Raw genomic sequence first — 20,980 nt, 5'->3', positions numbered from 1 at the left:
AAGTGTACCTCTTGTTGGAGATGACTCCCACAGAGAGCGAGGCCAAAGCGTTTACGGCGTCCGTCTCCTCGCAGTCCTTACTCTGAGCGGCAACGTATGACCTGCCCACCGACCTGCTGTGGGCCTTCACACTCTGCCAGTACTGACCTGCAGCGCGCACGCACGCACACACACACACACGCACGCACGCACACACGCACGCACGCACACACACACACACACACACACACACACACACACACACACACACACACACACACACACACACACAGTCATGTATCATCACTTGTGGGGATTTCAAATTGACTTCCATTAATTTCTACAGCCTAAGGGTTACCCTTTACCCTTGACCTAACCATCACAGACTTAACCACTAACTCAAAAACAACAATTTCCCTCATGAGGACCAAGAAAATGTCTCCACAAGGAGCAATGGTCCCGATAACCCCACATTGTAGACAGAAATAGGTTCCCATAAGGATATGAAAACCTGGTACACACACACCCCATCAGTGTTAATTAATCCTTTAAAGCAAAAGTGAGTTTTTGCTTTAAAGGAAAAATTCTTTAAAGTTTTTTTGACAAAAAAGTCAAAATTTTTTGTCAAAATCGTCAGCTCAAAAGTATAATTTTTAAAAACTAAAATCAACAAAAATGTTGATTTTTTTTTGGTACCTACTCACCAGTGAACAAAGCATGAACTATTTCAATTAAACAAATAAACTAACCAGATTTTTTTTTGTAGGAATGGGATTGTAGATCCAAAACTTCAAATGGTTCTTCCTTACTAAATGAAAGGCATCCAGTTTGCTTATTATTTCATGTAACAATTCAAATTCAGTTAATTTATATAGCGCCAATTCACAATAAATGTGGTCTCATGGCACTTTACAACAAAGTAATTTAAATTTAATCACACATACATTCCAGCTGATCCTCGTTATAAGGCAGTAAGCTCAATTAATTATTCAAAGTAGGTTATTAAAAAGTTTCTATTGAAGGAAACTCAGCAGATTACATCGAGTCGATGACTTGCAGAATTCACTCTTTGTGTTTCAGGTTTAACTGAAGAAATCTGAAAAAATATGTTGTATAGTCCGAGCAATAATAAACACAGGATATAGGTCAGCCTTTATTTGAAAAGACTTGTTGTATTGAGAGACATTTTAAAACAACAATTAACAGTAGATTTGGGTGCATCAAGGTAAACGTTGGAGTGTAAGTCAATGAGGAAATACAGCCCTAATTAGCATCAATTTTGAAGGAAAGCAGAAATATTGGAAAAGATGATCACTTTGCGCTGAACCTAACATTTTTATAGGTAGATTTTAACTATATATGTCACAGTTTATTACATTTTTTAAATCAGGTCAGGGAGCGTACATGGCCCCCGGGCCTCACTTTGAATACTCCTGCTTTAAACCAAGGGGCAGCTGTTAATTGCTAATGCAAGAAAAAGGCAGAGAGTGGATAAGTTAAAGTGTTGCTGCTGCTCACTTTGTATTTCTATCACAGTCTGGAGGGAGCGCATTGCGTTGGCGTTGGGTTTTTGGAGCAGAACATCCTCTGGCATTGCGTCCTGCAAGAAAAGCCACGACAGAAAAAAAATCTGTTAAATCAGAGAAAACAGCAGCATGCTTACATCACTGCACTAGACCTAAAAAAGTAGTTTTAGGACATAAGTTAGTTACTTTTAAAAAACTCAATTACCCAGGATGCCTTACCTGCATACCCAGTAGTTCACTAACGCAAGCTTCAGATGCGTCACAGATGGCTGTGAGGTCATGACCTCCCTCAAGGGCCAGAATCAGACGGCCTCCAGCGAGGGACATGAGCTGGCGGGTCAAGAAGCCGAAGCCTGAAGCAAACACAGAAACAATCACGAGGAACGGCTTAGTTCAAACATGAGGAGCACTAAGGCTGACAGGTGAGCTGCAGTTACAACACCAACAGCTACAAAAACTGTTACGGAAACCGTGACAAAGCTAAACTGCTATGAAAGGGGCCACTTCAAGTGTTTTCCAACAACATAGAATCAGTTTGTAGCACAATTAAGTAGCTCTGTTACCTTCAGTTGTTAAAAAAAAAAAAAAATGACATAGTAATTTAACGCCTAAAAAATTAAGCCTCCGTCTCTTTAAGAAGCTCCTGCTCTTTCTAAAACTGTCTTCAGGAAGTCATCACAACAACTTTTTTACCAGTGTTTCTGAGAAGTAGCTCGCTTAATGAGCTCAGCAGTGGTTTGCTAATTGCAGCCTGTTAGTCTGAAGGAGCTGACTAGAGTTTTTTTTTTAAAGCTGAATGGTTGACATGGAGATTAAAAGGTATGTTTATGATGAGGGAATAACATTATAACATGATGTTAAGCTTAAAAAAGTCAACTTTGCATGATACTGCCCCTTTAGTTTTCCATAGAAAGTACAGCTGGCTCAGAGCTTTCATGTTTGCAGTGTCTTGCTTAATTAATGTTACCACCATGTCTCAGATGTTATAAATAAAAATGTATGTTTCATACATTGTGGCATAGCAACAAAGTTGAACTATGAAATAACCACATAATAAAAGAGGTGAGACGTGATCCTGCTCTTTGCTCCACACTGGACACAAGGCGCAACTATCAATTTTGTCCCAAGGACTGTAATAAATATTAGGCAATTCAAGTTTCAAAGAAGACAAGACCACACTGGCTGGTTGGAGAGCTGTGCTTACACTTGGCAGAGACTTTGTACCCGCCCAGAGGAGCAGGGTTCCCCTCAGCTGCGTCGAACCCGGCCGACACCAAAACCACATCTGGAGAGAACTCCTGGGCAATGGGCATCACCACAGACCTGCAGGGACACAACTGGTGATCTGTCATTTCATGGAGCAAAGACTGGATGATGCTAGCACCAACCCAGAAGGTTCCTAACTTCAACATTAAATCCTGTTCTGAGGAATTTGAGGACACATTGTTTTATTTTTGTCCTTTTCAACTAATAAAAAGTAAATACATTGTTTGCACCATGTTATTTGATTGCGTTGTTGTTTCTATGTAATATTTGTGTACTATCAGAGTAATTTCTAAAGGTATCATAGGAATAAGGAATTCTATCTAGGCCTGTAACGATAACCAATTTTGCTTGATGATAAATTTACGATATTACAATAAACGATAACATTGTTGCTTTAGTACCATTTTCAATTATTATAATAGTAATGTTATAATAATGCAAGAACACATTCTCAAAGATCCATAAACTTTAAATTCTAATGAACATTTAACACTGGAACTGGAAGACATTTTAAATATCCAAAATAAATAAACAAAAACAACAGAAACAACAAATAAAATGAATTATGAAGTCTCTAAATTTTTATTCAAAAAAGGGGCAAGTTGAGACCAAAGCACTAAACTGAAAACTTTTAGCATCCAGTTTATAGAAGATAGAGACAATAGAAAAAAAACATCATGCAAATTGAAATTATTGAACTCATTTTAATTTTTCATGTGATGAATTAATTTACTGTTTATTGAAACAGGCCTAATTCTACCTTTACATTTTGTCTCATTTTGGCATTGATCATCACAAAGTAGAGCATATTTATAAAATGGAAAGAAAATTTGATCAAAATATTAATCAAAATTATCATTTGTTCATAGCATTCTTTAATATCTTTAAAAAAAATCTTCTGTGCAACAAATTGATTTTAGAAGCCAAGGGCACATGTGTAATATGAAGCCAACATAAACAAAACAACTTAATTGTGCACTTCACAAATGTGGTTTTTATACAAGAGAAGGTTGAAAGAGTTTCCCAAATAACAATGCACATTACAATAAACACAGCATCCCCATGGTGAAACATGGTTCTGCCAGCTTTTCTTCCTCTTGCAGCTGCAACAGCAGCAAAATGTGATTTTAACAAAGTGCTAACTCATGAGGGCTGAACACAAGCCACACTCATCATAAAAACTTTTAGAAACCATCCAAGTACCTCCTTTATTGCAAAGCTCAGGGATGTGAGCACTTCAGTGAGTATATTTATCTAGTCTCGAGAATAGAAAGATGTTCTTCAAGGAAGAAGATAAAAAATAATAGAGGGATCATGACTTTCTTCAAAACAAAATGTATTTCAAATATTTAAACAGTCAATCCTTTCAAATAAAGATAAGAAAGACTAAAACAGGAGTAACTACTGCAGTACTTTTATGTATTTCTAACATTTGCTCCTCGTTTCCACTGAAGGAGGAAACAAGGCCTTTCCTCCTTCAATTTTGTTTGTTTCTGTTGAAACAGACCAAATAGCCCCCCCACCCCCAGCACAGCATTCCAGGCCACATTCAGTTGTAAATTCATATGAAAACGAGGCATCTGTGAAATGTACTTTGTAAATCCTGTTTTGCTTTGATTCTACCCACTGGTTGTAGTTCTTGTTTTTGCCAGCGTGTGGTGCTGTTTCTACATAGAGAGGTCTGAAGATGCAGGAAGTTGAAAAAAACCATGTTTTTGCTGGATAGGAGCTTTAAACTAGATGGCATACAGACAATTCACATAATAGACTACTTCTCCTCTGTATATTTAACTTCAATTTTCCATCTACCCATTGAGAGTCCAACAGCGGTGGAAATACTCTCCTGAATACGCCGGACCACATTTTTGTTAACTGAAATAAATAAAAACGTTAATTAATAGGGAAAAACTATCACTAACTGGAATTATATTGTGCATTTATAAAATTAACCAAAACATACAAAAGTTATATAGTATTCTTCATTTCTTGCTTATGAGACTATTTATTAGCCATTTGAACTGAGGTGAAATAGATGTTCCCCCCTGGACAAGCAGTTTACATCAGCTGTTGGCAAATGATGGCACTCGATAATCCTCCTAGTCACAAAATGGCGACAGTTGTGAGAAAACACCGATCAGTTGATAACTTAATACTTTTCTTCAAAATGAGATCTTCTGTTGACTGTTCATTACCCCAATATACAAAATAAAAAAATATATTTTGTCCTTCTTGAATTCTGCACGTAAAAATAAAGCAAAGTATGAAAAAACTAAAACTATTACTATGACTAATAAAAACTAAGCTAAGACTAAACACTATTTAACTAAAAATAACTAATAAAAACTAGCAAACACACGCTAAAAACTAATTAAAGCCATCTAAGTTAGACAAAAAAGGCCACAATGAAATACAACTAAACTATGATGAAAAACTCCAAACTATTGTAACCACATGCTGTACCGTTCAGTGTAAATAAGGCATTAGATTAAAGTGAAGTGTTGTGGGAGAACAATTTACGAATGAAGGAGATAAACACATTAAAGGGGTTATTATGAGCTTAACAGAAAAGCTACAGCTACAACGAGCCTCTTCAACTGTAAGTTAGCTCAACTGTAAATAATGATCTAATAGACATATAAAGGAAGCTATATCTTCTGATTTGTCAGCATTTTACCTGGACAGCCTCATAAAGATAACAAATACTTATGATCCAATCTAAAGACTCATTAACTTGACAAGTGACACAAACTGTGGCAGATCCCAAACTCAGCAGCTCAAACTGCATTGACAAAGGACTATTGTTTCTCTGCTGGACAAGCTGCAGCGCCTCAAGTGAGACAGGTCTGCTTGACGGAGTGGGTTTGCTGACAGCTCTTATGCACGATACATATTTCCTCAACGTTGTTGTTGTTACGAGGAAAAAAAAATTAAAAACCACATCGGGGCTTAGAGGTGGAAAGAGGCTCGACTAATGCAGAACCACACTGCAGGTCGGTGAAGTTCAAAGCCGCGGTGTGCCGGTCTGTTTCCCATTAAAAGCTTGTCACTCTCTTCACGTCATTGGACACAGAAAGAGAGAGAGAGGGGAAAAGCAGTCCATCTGGGATCCATTTACTTTCATTATTCTGCCCGGGGACTAAGTAGACCTCCCTCCCCTTCATACCACCGTGCAAACAGACAGCGTGAGCTCAGAGGATGTAAAGAGTCTAAAAGTACAAACGAGTTTCAGAATTTGCATAGAAACGTAAACACAAATCGCACAAACACAGAAAGGTTTTGATTCCCTGAAGGATTCCTTGAAGCAAAGAGCATGAGCCCACTCTTCACTTGCTCTCGTAAACAACAGTAAACCACAAAAAAACCAACTCCACCTCCTCTTTAGGCCCATTAAAAACTAGCACGGTCCCCCCGGAGCGCGTAACTACAGGCATCCTGATGGGAATAGGGAGAGGTGAGGTTAAAGGAGAGGAGGGGATGCTTATTAAAGATCAATAAGGAGAGAGGACAGGAAGAGGGGGATCGTGCCGGTTATTGGCGAGGCTTGGCGTGATGGAAACTGAGGGGGTGGGAAGGTAGGAGTGTAGGGATAAGGTAAAAATGCAGCAAAGTAGCGTCTTTCGAGCATGAACGCACATAAATGTTTCCTCGTAAAACGCATTCCGGTAGAGATTTTTTTTTTCATTCAAACCATAAAATGTTTGAAAGCGCTGTATGCTACAAACCGGCTCTAAGAAGTGGTGGTGAAGAGTTGGGGGACTTTAAAGCACCTTGTTAGGGTCTAACACAATAAATATACTTTGAAGATCAGGATGCATATCTTAAAATCTTAAACTATAACTAAGTCTGTTATGATAACATGCTATAAATTAAATACAGGGCAATTCTTTTCATAAAAATAACTATAAAATAGAATAGATAAACAGGAGATAAATAAATAAATAAATAAATAAATAAATAAATAAATAAATAAATAAATAAATAAATAAATAAATAGGTCTTAAAATAGTAAAAAATATAAAAAGTAACAATTACAGACATTAGGAGTGTTGTATTTTACAGAGCCCTCTAGGGGACATGGGGAATTTTTTTTCTTTTGCGTTCCCTCGCAAAAGGTTTTGTGTTCCCTCGCAATAATCTACTGATCAGTTCATGCGGCATAATTGATACTGTAAGCCATTTTTACGGTGGCCGCCGTACTTTCTGCTTTAATACAAGCTTATAAGGTTTTTCCATGGACTATTGAGTTATTATCGTGGGGTAATCAGTCATCTGATTGTGTTCATCTGAATGGTTTAAAGAGCTGATTTCAGTGCCATTCCATTTTAGCCTTAACAGACATAAACATGCAGTAAATGAATCGATTTTCAATCAGTTTTTTGCACCAAAGCGTTAATAATAATAATCACATTTTATTATTATAAAACACAGCAAACTAATGGTGGTAGAGGGCAGCACTGGGTTAACTTGGGGAATCTCATCTGTCCGTATCAATTGTATCAATCAATTCCAAATCTCTTCTTTGATCTGTCACAATTATCGATTTATTCCATTTTGATTATCATGCTCCAAACTTTGCCAGGACTGACCACCGATCACCCGCTTCCTCATACACACTAAGTCAGCAGCCGGTAACCTTCGCATTCATACTTGATGACAGTCACGGCCACATCGACACACCCACCACCCAGGTGTCAAAGCCGCTGCTCCTGTCAGATCAATAATTACTTATTTCATTCATATGGCTCTTATAGAGCCTCAGTGAAAACGTGTTTATTATTATTAACGCTTCGGTGCAGAAAACTGATTTAAAATCGATTTATTTACTGCATGTTTATGTCTGTTAAGGCTAAGATGGAACGGCACTGAAAGCAGCTCTTTAAATCATTCAGATGAACACAACAGAGACACAATCAGATGACTGATTACCCTGCGATAATAACTCAGAAATAGTCCATGGAAAAAGCTTGTATTAAAGCAGAAAGTACGGCGGCCACCGTAAGAAAGGCTTACAGTATTCAGTTATGCCGCATGAACTGATCAGATTATTGCGAGGGAACGCAAAAGAAAAAAAAAATCCCCAGAACCACGCTGTGAAATATTACTACTACAGGTAGTAATATTTCACAGACGGAGCGCCGCTTCTGCTCCACCTGGTAGTGACTCTCACACCGAACCTCTGCTTAAAGCTGCAGCATCCAACTTAAAAATATAAATTTTACATTCGTATTAAAACTTTTGCTGTCCTAACATGAGACAGATAATCTCTGAGAAAATAATTGATCTCCTCCCTGTTCATAATTACTCCGCTCAGTCAGAAACAGCCAATCAGAACTAGCAGTAATCAGCTAGCCACATGCTATCAAGAAGTTTTAATTCAGTAACTCAGGATTGTTTATTGTAATGGATCCTGTATTGGCCTTTAAATGTTAAGTTTTATACTTCAATTTTTTGGCAATGTTGAGAGGTTTTATTTGGACTTTTTGCATTATTTAGCCTCTTCAGAGCCTTCATATGTTTTCAGTCTATTAAAGATAGTATTGCTGATAGCAGTACAATTTGCACAATGCCTGTTTTGTTTTGTTTTTATTCTTGGAAAAAGTTATTTAAAACAAGTTTTTGTCTAAATTAAGGTGAATTCATGGTTCCTTTTTCCACATAATGTAACCGGTATTGTTCATGATTAAAAAAAATTAAAATTATGTGATCGTATCGGTGATCGGCCGTGATAGGCCCTCATGGGTGATTGGAATCGGAATCGGCAGGAAAACACCTGATCGTCACATCTCCAGTTAAAACAAGAAATTAATAAACCTTAACTTCTTAAAAAGAACACTAAATAAGTAAAATAGATTTAAAAAGATTGAAAACAAACTGTATATTAAATAGATTAACAGTATCAATTTGAACTTAAATAGAACTATAACCTAGGTTTAAATAAATAGTATCTTTAATACCCAACATTAGGCTTAAATTTCAAAACGGGGATTATATAAAATATTCGGAAAGAAACAGGGAAACTATTTTGCATTGAATTTTGTGTGTCAACTGTTTGTATAATTGTTGTTTCTTTTCTTTTCTACAAAATAATAAGCCGGCAGTTTAAACTTATTTTCTGGTCTGTGGTCACTAATACACTTACCCTTATCCCTACTCCCGTAGCCTAACCTAGAACTGGTAATATCTTATTGTGAGTTCCAGGACTGTAAACACATCGTAAGTGTTACAAGCGCAGTTATGATGGTTAAAAAATTGGCTTTTTGCCCTCTGGTGTTATGCCTGTATGCATAATTTTTAGATGTAAACAATAACATGCAATGTATCTAAAAACTGGACACTTATTGTTTATTGCCATTAAACATGATCTGCTTTGTCTCAGACGCACTCTAGAGTGGGAACACCGTCACACTGAAAATCTCTGTCTTTCTACCGGTGCAGTCAGCAGAAACGCCAGAGGTCAGGTTCATACTACACAGGGTCAGTCTTAACAGAATACAGTTAATTTTTTCTAAAAACTAGTTTTAAGAGTAATATAAAAGCTATTACATCTGAAGGATTTACACATTTCAAGCAGATTGTCAGCAGACATTCAACTATTTTCTATGAATTGTGATCCATTCCTTAAAAGAATCATAGAAACGTGGATTTGGTTTGTTTCTATGTGAAAACAAGTATGCACGTGTACGTCTATCAACTCTCCGCTGCTCCCTTTTTTCCCATAACCACAGTTTCCTTGAGGTTTAATATCGCAGACGACCAAAACGACCACATGACTGAATCTTTATTGGTGCTAAACACCCACCAATGACAATTACCCAACCCACCATCAGGAAGTCAGACATCCGCAGTCTATCGAAAACGAGACCTGGAGAGTAGTTACAGTAAAACATCTGAGGCTGCTGGAAAAACCAGGGAGCAGCCAACACATGCGCTCCAAATGACAAAGATTCTGAATTACGCCAGAAGTGCGTCAGAGACAATGTGGAGCCGAGACGCTGATCGGCCAGGCTATGTGTTGTGGCTCGGTGTGAAGGAAACGAGGGGAAATGTTCTAATTAAGGCTTGTGTGGATGATTCTATTGCTAATCAATAAAAGTGTCAAACCAACTAACTGAAATAAATGTCCCTTGTTTCAGTGAGTTGCTGTTTCGAGAAGGAGAAGGAGCTTGTACCTGAATGCAGCAAGGTACTCAGCATCTCCCATAGGCGGCTCCAAGCCTCCGGTCCAGGCTATGTTCACGTTGAAGCCCTCACCAGCTCCAGAACCAACCTAAAACCCAGAAAACACAGTCAGACCCAGTGTTTCTCTGAGGTTTCGCTTTTCACTACAGGTACGACCGATTTTCACCCAACCTCAGTTGGTGAACCGCTGCCAGGGAAGAAGTTTGCATCATCGTAGCGATGAAGTGAAATGTACAGAACACTGGGGTCGCTGTAGAACACCTCCTGGGTGCCGTTACCATGGTGAACATCCTATAGAGAGAATATCCACTAATTAAATAAATATAACACAGACAGGATATACATTTTTATAAAGGTTTTGCTGACAGAGTACAACTAGGAGACATCTCACCCAGTCGACGATGAGGATCTTGCTGACACTGAGCTTCTGCTGGAGCTGCTTGGCAGCTATGGCAACAGAGTTAAAATAACAGAAACCCCTAAAAGACAAACACAGATAATTAAAAGATAAATAAAAACATGAAAAATAACAAGTTTAGTTAGAACAACAAATCCTACAATTATGAACCAATTTGTGTGTCTATTTCCTTTTGCTTGTTGATTATTTTTTTATAATTCATGTTTGATGAAAACATTAAAATGTTTTTATTAAGGTGTTGCTAGTAGTAGATAGTACAGAATCAGTTTTATTGGAAAATTAAATACATTAAATATATGACTTTTTCTTGATTGAAATGTAAAATGGGATCAGATCAAGGGAAGACTGAAAATTAAAGAAAACATTTATGGTTTGTTGCCAAACATAGCATAAAATGCATAAAAAGATGGATATGTCTAATATTCATATTTTTTAGCAAAGAAATATGCTAAATCTAAATTAGATGGCCTGTTGTCATAAGGTCCTGTTAAAATTAGTAATATCTTATATTTCACTTATGTAAATTCGGAACACAAATTCTGATCACAGACATGTTTCTCAAAATATTACCTAAATGTTTATTGCATTGGTTTCTATTGCTTTGTCAAGCTTCTATTACTAAGAAATGGTTTTATAGTATTTGCAAAGGAAAAGTTGTTATACTTTGAAAATAGTCTCAAAACACATAAGAGTATTCCAAAAAAGTTTTCAGAGAATAAAATCCCATAAACGAACAACAACAAAAGAAAGAGTGGTGCTGAATAAACGACAAGAGAAAGAAAAAAGTACATTTAGTGTGGTTGTATAAAACAGAGCATATATACACACTCACATTGGGTTGGAGGGGTCGGCGTGATGTCCTGGAGGTCTTACCACAGCAAAGCCATTCTGTGCAGCAGATAAAGACGTGTTAACCTACGTCTCATTACTGTTAGCATGCTGCATTCTAACCTGCCATAACAACTCTAATATTAAATGATTTGTTTTAGTTTTCCATCTGTAATATTATTTACTACTAACAGTAAAACAAATCTTTTATGAACAATTAAGTAGTCATGGCAAAAACACACGTGATTCTTTCTACCAATGACAAACTTGTTCTTCCACTGAACAACCTAGTTCCTGCAAAGAAGTAAATTAATATGTGTTCAAATTAAAAACGGGTATCTATCGTATCCTTAATGGGAAAAACTATTATCCTGGTAAGAAATGTGACTTCTGATGATAAAAATAAATGGCTATGATTGTTGATTTTGTGTTTAAACTATAATTTTCTCTACTTTAGATTCCATAAAAGCATACATATTAAAACTAGGGCCAAAGGCAATAAAATGTTAATTTCATATCATCCGTCCAAATTAAAAGATTTATTTTACATTGAAGGACAGTGATTCTGATTGAATTGTAACTGCTGCTTCCTCCTGCTTGTTGTTCCGCTACAGTTATTTTATGTTCAACAAACAGAAAAAATACATAGCAGAGCAGGTTATCTATGCCTTAATCTGGGTTGTAGATGTACTTTACTGTAAGTACATCAAGTTTTCAGCATTAATTGTAACTGAAGGAAACATTTTTATCCGACTTCAGCTAACGCTTTAGTACGGCTGCTCTCTGGTTTCTGACCTTGAGCTCTCCTTTGGCTACCCTGAATGACAGCTCAACAACGCTGCCCGCCGCCATGCGTGACGCCGTAGAAGTATGCGACTCGTTCCAGATGGTGTCATTGTCCACCTGTCCATCACAACAAACACATCAACATTTAGACACACTCCTCTACGACCAGGAAACCTCATAAATGAAGCAGAGTAGTTAGAGAAATAGGTGTTACAATTACTGTAGATCAAACATAAATAAGGTTTTGTATGTTTGCCTTCTTAAAAAACACCTCCAATATATAGATATTTTGGAGGTTGACCGTTTTCTATTTTTTCTGGCCTGGAAAATCACTTTTTGTTTATTCTCTGCACCTAAAAAATATATTTTAGTCACCCTTTCAGGGTTTCCCCCAGAAAACTTGCTAAGCCCGGTGGTAAAGGCTCCGAGGCGGTCCACCGTGTTTTTGTATTAAAAGATGTTAAGTAGACAGGAAAAGTAAAAATGTCACTGGGTAATTATATGCTATGGGAAAACATCGCCAGTGAACTGCTTTATAAAACCACATAGTTTTTAAGACTAGTGTCTTAAAAACAACTAATCAAAAAATACAATTAATATATAAATTATTTCCAATTCTGTTAAATCCAAATTAAGTCAGCAGCTCCATCAGACCTCCCAGGGCTTCAGGGGCCCCATAAATGCTAATATTTTAGCATTTATGTAACATGTAATGTTACATAAATGCTAATATTTTAGCATTTATGTAACATGTAATGTTACATTACATGTAACATTTGTTTATTGAGATTATCAGTGCTGCTGAATTTGACATAATGGCTTCAGCATACATACAAAAATTTAAATTTAACATTTATACATAAGATTTTAAGTAGCTGCCAAGTTTACTTTGTAAAAGTTCAAAGAACAATACTCAGTCAGATTGGTTTGCTACCATAGCAACCATTTGATGCTGTGAGTTTAATCTTTGAGTTTCAGCTGCGTTTGTTCACAAATACAAATTAGTAAACTGCAATTATAATGTATTGCTTTTTAGGTTTGCCAGTTAAACTATCCCCCTGTCCTAGATTTCACTAAATCAAACACAGAAGCTGTTAGAGGTGCTGATGTTTTTAGCAACAAAAGAAATCAAATTCTGCTCCACGCCTCATACACCCTTGGACCGGCCCTGCATGATGTGGTTATCTGTTCCACTGCACAGAGATGAGCAACAAATGGGAGATTTAATTCAATGCTGCTAATGTAACTTTAGTAGCTCTTTTATTTCGTGTCTGTTGAGTTTTTAACAAGGGGACACAGAAACTACTTTGGTTGGCCGAGTTTCTGGACGAGTTTTTCAGATGTGCGGTGGCCGCGCACATTAACTCTGTCCGACTAAGTGGGAAAAACATTTGACACGGTTTAGTGCTTAGTGTAACCGGAAAAATAATACTACTAATAATAATAAAATATAAAATCAGTGTGATGCATGACAGCTAGATGAGCGCGAAAGGTCCTCACAGGTTAAACCTGCATGATGACTGATTAGCACTGGGTCGTTAACCACTAACGCACCGACCAACTGCGAACACAGACCTAAACTTTACAGCAGGGGTTCCCAAACTACAGCCCGCGGGCCGAATCCGGCCCGCCTCCACACTTGGTCCGGCCCCCTGAACAATGCCAGAGAGCATTCAGATTTTTTTTTTCATCTACCATATTTTCCAGACTATAAGCCGTTTGTATGTGAATTTTTCTTCAACCACCAGGGGGCTCTTTAGCAGGAAGTGAATCATTGGAAGTCTGTTACTTGCGCACCAACATTGAGCCCACAAGCAGCAAAATGAGTAAGAAACAGATCAGATGTCTTTGGAAAGTTTCTTTGCAAAGGAGAAAAGGCCCAGAGAACAGATAGGAGAATGGATTTATCCCGGACCGGTAGGTGAGTCCCCACATTACAAGCCCGCTCTGCGTAACATGCGGCGACCAGCTGCTAATGAGGCAATGAAGCTTCAAGCTGCTTCGCCACGTAGAGACCAAGCAGGCTGTGGATATCAGCAACACTTCGGGTGTTATTGTCTCTAGTCACTCCCAGATGGGACCGTCTGGTTGCAGAGAAACAAGCTCAGGGCTCCCGTTAGTCATTATCGTGAGTTAAAATTTTCACAAAAGTAAAATGTTCGTTTTTGTGGCGTATCTGTTATGTAAACGTTACAGTAGCGACCAGAGTCGGAGCGTTTGGGCAGTGGTCGAGAGGAGATGAGTAGAGCTTGTGAGTCTCAAGTCTGGTTTAGACGGAAAGATTTAAGAATGTCGGTCGATTCTCCAAACCTCTGTGACCACAGAGCTGATAAAAGTACAACAGGTTCGATCGGTTCGTGTTTCCAACGCAGGAGCAACACAAACCGATTCCAGTCACGAACATCCCGATTCCAGAGGATAATCCAGTAAAACCCCCAACATAGCGCGAATTTACAATAACCAAACACGGATGACGATGTAGAAGCAATAGTGATAGTTTGTGGAGTCATTTTAAGAGATAAAAGACGTAACAAAAATAAATGCCGGTGGATAAAAGACGACGGGAGCAGCCGCTCTATTTGCTGCACTATGATTTGGAGGTGACTGTGTTTTTTCATAGTTAACATTTTTAACTGAATAAACATAATGACCTTTAGAAACATTTCCACATATCATCTCCGATATCCACCGGACTCTCAGTTGCGCCATGTCAGCTGTTTGGGATTCCCCTTTGTTCTGACGTCACCGCGCTTTCTGATTGGCTACCTGTCACATTCAACAGCTTGTATTCTCCCTCTAAGTCAGGGAAAACCCCACAGGCTGCGATAAAAGGGCCAAGACAACCCAAATTGGGTATAATCAGTATTTAGTGGGAACACCAACATGTAGAAGCCTTATCTGACTGTTCAACCCCGTCCCCTTCTCCCCCCTGAGCCGCAACAAAATTTCCAAGTCTTGACCGGTCCGCGGTAATAAAAAGGTTGGGGACCACTGATTTGGCACATGCTAGTAGCAACACGAATGATCAGCACTTTTACTGTTACAGTTACCGTTCAAAAACTAATCAGTTCTGTTAAATCTAATCTTGGCACCTTTTTCTTTTTCAATGTAATAAATGTGATATTCAATTGACCTGTTATAACTCCAATTTTGGGTGTCCGCCCCCCTCTGCTGCTGTTGCATCGCTGTGGAAAACCTGGAGCGACAGAGATATCTGCGGCTTATGTTTACTGGTTAAAAAAAAACAAAAAAACTTTGGGGCTGTGGCTTATAGTTTGGAAAATATGGACTGTAATCCTTCCTGGATTTTTTCTGTGAAGAACCCAGAGAGGGTTATTTTATTGTGCTTTCTGGAAAGCACAATCCACAAAGATTGTGGGGGGGAAACTGACTTCTGCCCCCCACCAGAGAAGGGAAAAGTTATGTGGTCCTCACAGGAAAAAGTTTGGGGACCCCTGCTTTACAGGGAAGACGGGGCCAAACGCGGGGCAGCGTGTTAAGATGTGAACGCTGCATATTGTTTTGTTCACAAATATAAATCATTCTCACTGCTCCTCAAAGCACCTCTGAAAGCGCGACTACAAGTTATTCCTGAGGTTCACGTAAAGCTGCACCAGAGCTAACACGGTGGGTTTAAACTCTTACCTTAATTAATAACTCCTCATAACTAATCACAATTCCTCACAGGGAGCTGATGTAAATATCCATACAGTTCAGCCTGTGTCCATTTCGAGTGAAAGGAGGCGCGTGTGATCCACGGTGAGGTAAACTTAATCCAGCTACGGCAGCGCGCGGGGCGCTGCCGTAAACTATAAACACATCTTCTATAACCATATCTTTTAGGAATAAATCTGCTCTGGTAGTGAAACGCTGAGTAACAGAAACATTCGCAATCCGGCTTAAAAAAAGTCTATTTTTTTTCCTAAAAAAAACAAGGAAGGCTTAGCCTGGCGGTGGCGCTAATAAAGCATGGCGGGCCGCCAGGCCTATAATACACTGGGGGAAACCTGCCCTTTTGAAAATTACTTGAACTCGGTAAAAAAACAAACAAAAAAAACAACAACATTTGGGTACTTTATAGTCTTTTTTCAAGTAAAAAAAGACATTTACTATCAAATTAAAAAATGAGACCTAAGTGCGGTTACAAAAAGACAAATACTTTGTCTTGTACTTTCTAGGTTTACTGTTACAAAAGGATTTCAATTTCTCATTAATCAAAGTTTCCACCTGCATCAACCACTGAATTTATAGGATTGTCAAATTGCAGTTCGGGGGCCGAGCAAAAGCAATCCAGAAGCCGCAAATGTCCCATGGACCGCACTTTGAACAACCCTGAGCTACTCTCTGTAGTAGAATTTAACATTTTCGTTTTGTTTTAAATTACTAAAATAATCTAAACATGAGGGATTTTTTTCCCATTTATTAATCTGCCACAACTTCAGGCAAAGTGAATGCTACTCATAACTTCACAGAAAATAACTTTTAAAAAAAAAATTAATTATACCGTTAATGTCCTTTACCTTTAATTTTATATTTTCCACATTCCAAAATTCTATTTTTGTTTTCTCCTTTTCTGTCCATCTGGCTGACAGTAAAAATCCAAAGCATATTTTTCATCCCTGGTCACGGACATGCTGCTTTCAATAGTCTGAACTGTCACGATTCGACACAGGCTGTCAGGAGGACCAAGTCCGCTTGCTTTCTTTCTCTCTTTGATGTCTTTCCTGTCATCTTTCTTTTGCTCATTTTTTCCATCTTTCTTTAAAACAATATCACCTTTCATCAAAACAACAAACTGGATGTATTAAGCAGCTTCCACTAAAACATGAGTGTTTCCTCTTACCCCGACTCCGCCGCATGGCAACATGACAAACATCCTTTGCGAGAGGATTCCTGTAAAAGAGAAACAGTTGAATCTATTTTTAGCATGTTTTATCTTGAATGTAGATTTGATGGCTCTGAATACAGAACACATTTATAAAACGTTTGGATCTATCGGCTCAGGGCATGACCAACCAGCCAGTTTACGGTTGTCCAGTTTCAGCCTGTTGAGGGGGTTTGTGCCGTAAAGCAACACGTGGCGCTCCGTGTGGACCGACTGCAGCTCCTCCAGGTTGGCCTTCCGACCGCGGATACTCTGCAAGAGCAAAACATGAAGGCTTCTCTGAAAACTCTGCAGATTTACATTAAATCCTACAAGGAAGGGGAAGTGGTAGAACACAGATATTTGTACACAGTAACATGCAAATTCATTCCTTAAATGCTAACTGAGTATTCATGTGTGTGTTTTACCTCACACTGCCCTCTCAGGCCTCTCTCTTGCAATCGTGACCAGATGCTCTGTATTCTCCCAGCATGCTCTGGGTGACTGCTGTTGTCTCCACATGTGCATTGGTGTTTTAGCATCTGAGAGTCATAAACCAGCCCTGAAGAAAAAAAAAAGAGACAACAAAATAATGATTAATATTGTAATATGTTCAATATGCTCATATTCAGGAAAAGTCCAGGCCTGAAGTAAAAATCTGATCACTGTGCAGAAAATCTTTTTTTTTTAAATTGTTCACTTCCAGAAAGAATCCTATATTTACATCTACCCTGTCTGATGTTTAAAAAAATTATATTCAGATATTATGCAAATTAAAGGTGTTACAAATGGGATGCATTTGATTTCTGATACCAATGTCAATATCTGAGGTTTAGCATCCATTGATACTGATCCAATACAGAAAACCTGTGACTAAATTGGCTTAAAATGTTTCAGGGGTTTTTTCTAACACAGACAAAAATGTACTGAGTTACGATTCTGCACCAGAACAGCAAACTGAAATACATTAATAGCTTAACAAACTCAGTCAAACATGTAAAAGCAAATTTAATGTGTGCAGTAGTCAATTTGGGCCTGTCACAATAACCTTTACTGGACAATCAATTGCTCCAGAAATTATTGCAAAAAAAAAAAAAACGATAATATAATGTTAATTACACTCTCTCTCAAAGATCAATAAACTTTCATTTCTAGACAACACTTAACACTTGTCTAGAACTGGAAGACATTTTAAATATCTCAAATAAACAAATAAAAGAAACAAAAACAATAAATAAAATAGTAATAAAGTCACTCATACTGGAAAGCATTAATAAAATGGATTATAAAGTCTCAATAAACAAAATCATCCTTGAAAAAGTATTAATCATTATTCATCATTAATCAACCTAAACTGCCAGTTAAGTGTTGTAAGCACCGCAGTAACGCCTTTTGTCATCCCGTCTCTTTGGAAGTGAATGAGACTCATAAGGAAAATAAACATTTATTTGACTGCAAATGATTGAGCTAACTTTGATTTATCGTGTACATAGAAGCTGAATGCTGTTTCTCCAGAACCAGAAGACCTGAGAGGTCTGGAAGGTTGAAACAATAGCCACCTCAATATGATTATATGTAATTAAATCAAATATTATTTTCAACTAACATTATTTTAATTCATAGAATAATAATCTGTGAGGTTAGTGTAAAATATGGACTGTATTGCATGAAAGTATGACATTTTGCACAAATGCTAGCAGAGCCACAAAAAAATTATAATTATCTTACCAATGTCTGATAGGAAATAATTTCATTGCAGTGACTGGTTATTTACAGTCATATTTTGTTGTAGAAGATGTTTTTATTACGTTACCCTGAACATATTTTAAAAGTGGAATTTGTCCATTTTGTTTCTGTTTGAGAAATGCTGTACTTTCCTGCTGTGTTTGCTCACATCCTGTTTGTCTCCTGGGGGCTGAGCCCCTCTTTTCCCTAAAACCTAGTGACGCCCCTGAAGAGAAATGAGATTTGTGTCCTCTCATATTTACGTCGGCACCTTTGGGACACATGACTCACCGGTGGTGAAGCGGGGTTTGCTGACAGTGTCCTGCGCCGTCAGACTCAGCGTGTTCTCAGGCGGAGTGAGCGAGGTGGAGGCCGGCAACGAGCGCGTACGCGACAACACCCGATGGCCGCCAGGCACGCAGGCCGGCCCGCCGCCGCGGAACACAGGCACAGCCAGGGTTTCCATCTGCTGATGCATCTGCTGCAGCTGCTTCTGCTGTTCATATAGCAACGACTGGTCGGAGGGAAAGACACAGAGCAGCGTCAAAGAGAGACACAACAGAGAATCTGCTTTTTAAAGAGTTATGTCGCCATCTAGAGGAATAAAGATAAACAGCGATGATCTGCCTGCTTCTTCTGAACTCTCTGTGTTGGAATGTTTGTGATTTTTTCCCCAAACCTGGTTGAGTATGAGCGCATGCTGTAGGTTGATTTGCTCTTCGTGTGCTTTGGAACCGGTTGGCTCCACCTCCCTCAGTGACTCCGCCCGCACTCTGCTCTGGTAGCTGGTCTCCGTGGGTGAAACTCCACCGCCATCCTCAGAATCCATATCCTCAGATGGGATCTGATGCAGTCTGGGCTTCTCGCTGGACTTGGACATCAGCTGCAGGCAGACGGAACGCCGAGATCATTCAGGATGTGAAAAAGACGATGAATTAAGAGACAGAGGGGAGAACTAAATCACATTTTTGTGGGAAAGTACACCTCTGATGTACTACTGATAATAATGAAACTGTATTTTTTTTTTTTTTCAAAATCAAGCATCACACTGGAGTCAGCGCTAAAAACAGCAGTGAAACTACATGTGAAACTGAGGTGCACAGATTTAAAACTAACCTTAAGACTGTCAGAACATCCTGAATGTTGCTTATTATTTCTAAAAAGCATACACAACACAGCACAGTAATTCTAACTGAATATTTAACAATGTTTCTTCCGTATATTCTTGACATGGTGCAGGTCTTAGCTTTTATTCATAATTGTCTTAAAAATAATTAAATTTGAGTTGATGAAACCTGCAGAAACTCTATATGGAAACACATGTAACAAGTCTGTTAAAGTACTGTTATAATTCCAGTGAAAGCAGGATTTAAACTCTTATTTTATTACTTTAGAAATTTTTATTTTAAAAGAAAAAAAATGTATAATGCTCTTAAGCGTCGACTGAAAGTACTGATAACCATTAAATCTATATATATATATATATATATATATATATATATATATATATATATATATATATTTACAAAGAAACACTGATGTTTAGAGACACTTTCCCTCCCGATCTGATAGATTCTGAACTATTTTGCAGACGAAGCAGCAAAAAGCTCTAAAACTGCAGCAGAACATAGTTCTACAGAGCACAAAGGCTGAATATATTAACTGATATATACTTTTATTTTTTTTTTAAATTTTCACTCCACGTTATGTTAATCAACCATAAAACATGCTGCATATACATATAAAACACACTGAACTCTGTGGTTGATAAAACTTGAAATAATTCAGGGTAAGGTCCTACCTAGATCCTTTATACACTGCAAAGCCACAAAATTCTACCAAATATTTTTGGTCTAGTTTCTAGACTTAGTGCACTTTAAACAAAACAAAACTAACTTATAAGTAAATTTTCAGCAAAAAATGTGAGTTTAAGTCAATAATTTCTTGATAGTGATGAAAAATACTGTTCCACAGTCATATTATTTCACTTATAACTAAAACTTTTTCATCAATATTATGAATTATTAACTTAAAACAAGCCCACATTTCTTGCTGAAAAGCTAATTCTAAGTTAGTTTTGTCTTATTTCAGCTGTTATGAGACGTGGCACAGAATGTGTCGGTACCTTTCCCAGGTGCGTCTGCTGCTTGAGTCTCTCCAGCAGCTGCGCATTGTGCTGCTGCTGGAGGAGGTGGTTGTGGAGGGCCCGCGGGCTCTGGGGAAGGGGCTCCGAACGGGTTCTGCTCAGTGGCTTGTGGGCCTGAACGCCCCCTGGAGACAGGCGGTCTAACTGTGATGCCAACTGCAAAGGGACGGGGTCGAGGCCCGGCACTGCTGAGAGGCAAGTGGAGAGAGGAAAATGACAAATTTATGCAATATGGATCATATTAGCATATATATGTGCAAAAC

The 20,980-nt window shown here is 38.2% G+C and overlaps 1 protein-coding gene across 4 annotated transcripts in view; it reads right to left on the bottom strand.

The window, feature by feature from the left end:
* Positions 1-20,980, bottom strand: part of hdac7a (histone deacetylase 7a) — a 95,212-nt gene that overhangs the window by 3,846 nt on the left and 70,386 nt on the right. For 3 of the 4 annotated variants that reach the window (XM_081608587.1, XM_081608588.1, XM_081608586.1), the window contains 15 exons: positions 20,697-20,905; positions 19,251-19,454; positions 18,863-19,085; positions 17,275-17,408; positions 16,999-17,119; positions 16,826-16,875; positions 11,992-12,099; positions 11,201-11,256; positions 10,342-10,429; positions 10,122-10,241; positions 9,941-10,038; positions 2,710-2,828; positions 1,725-1,858; positions 1,498-1,579; positions 9-147 (listed from right to left, as the gene is read on the bottom strand). In XM_081608587.1, the coding sequence (XP_081464713.1) occupies positions 9-147; positions 1,498-1,579; positions 1,725-1,858; positions 2,710-2,828; positions 9,941-10,038; positions 10,122-10,241; positions 10,342-10,429; positions 11,201-11,256; positions 11,992-12,099; positions 16,826-16,875; positions 16,999-17,119; positions 17,275-17,408; positions 18,863-19,085; positions 19,251-19,454; positions 20,697-20,905 (1,885 nt within the window). The remainder of the gene's footprint in view (positions 1-8; positions 148-1,497; positions 1,580-1,724; positions 1,859-2,709; positions 2,829-9,940; positions 10,039-10,121; positions 10,242-10,341; positions 10,430-11,200; positions 11,257-11,991; positions 12,100-16,825; positions 16,876-16,998; positions 17,120-17,274; positions 17,409-18,862; positions 19,086-19,250; positions 19,455-20,696; positions 20,906-20,980) is intronic. The other variant, XM_081608589.1, reaches the window with a different exon arrangement.

Source organism: Poecilia reticulata, chromosome 7, assembly GCF_904066995.2.
Source record: "Poecilia reticulata chromosome 7, P_reticulata-male-v2, whole genome shotgun sequence".
Taxonomy (NCBI): domain Eukaryota; kingdom Metazoa; phylum Chordata; class Actinopteri; order Cyprinodontiformes; family Poeciliidae; genus Poecilia; species Poecilia reticulata.
This window is presented reverse-complemented; position numbering and strand designations above follow the sequence as displayed.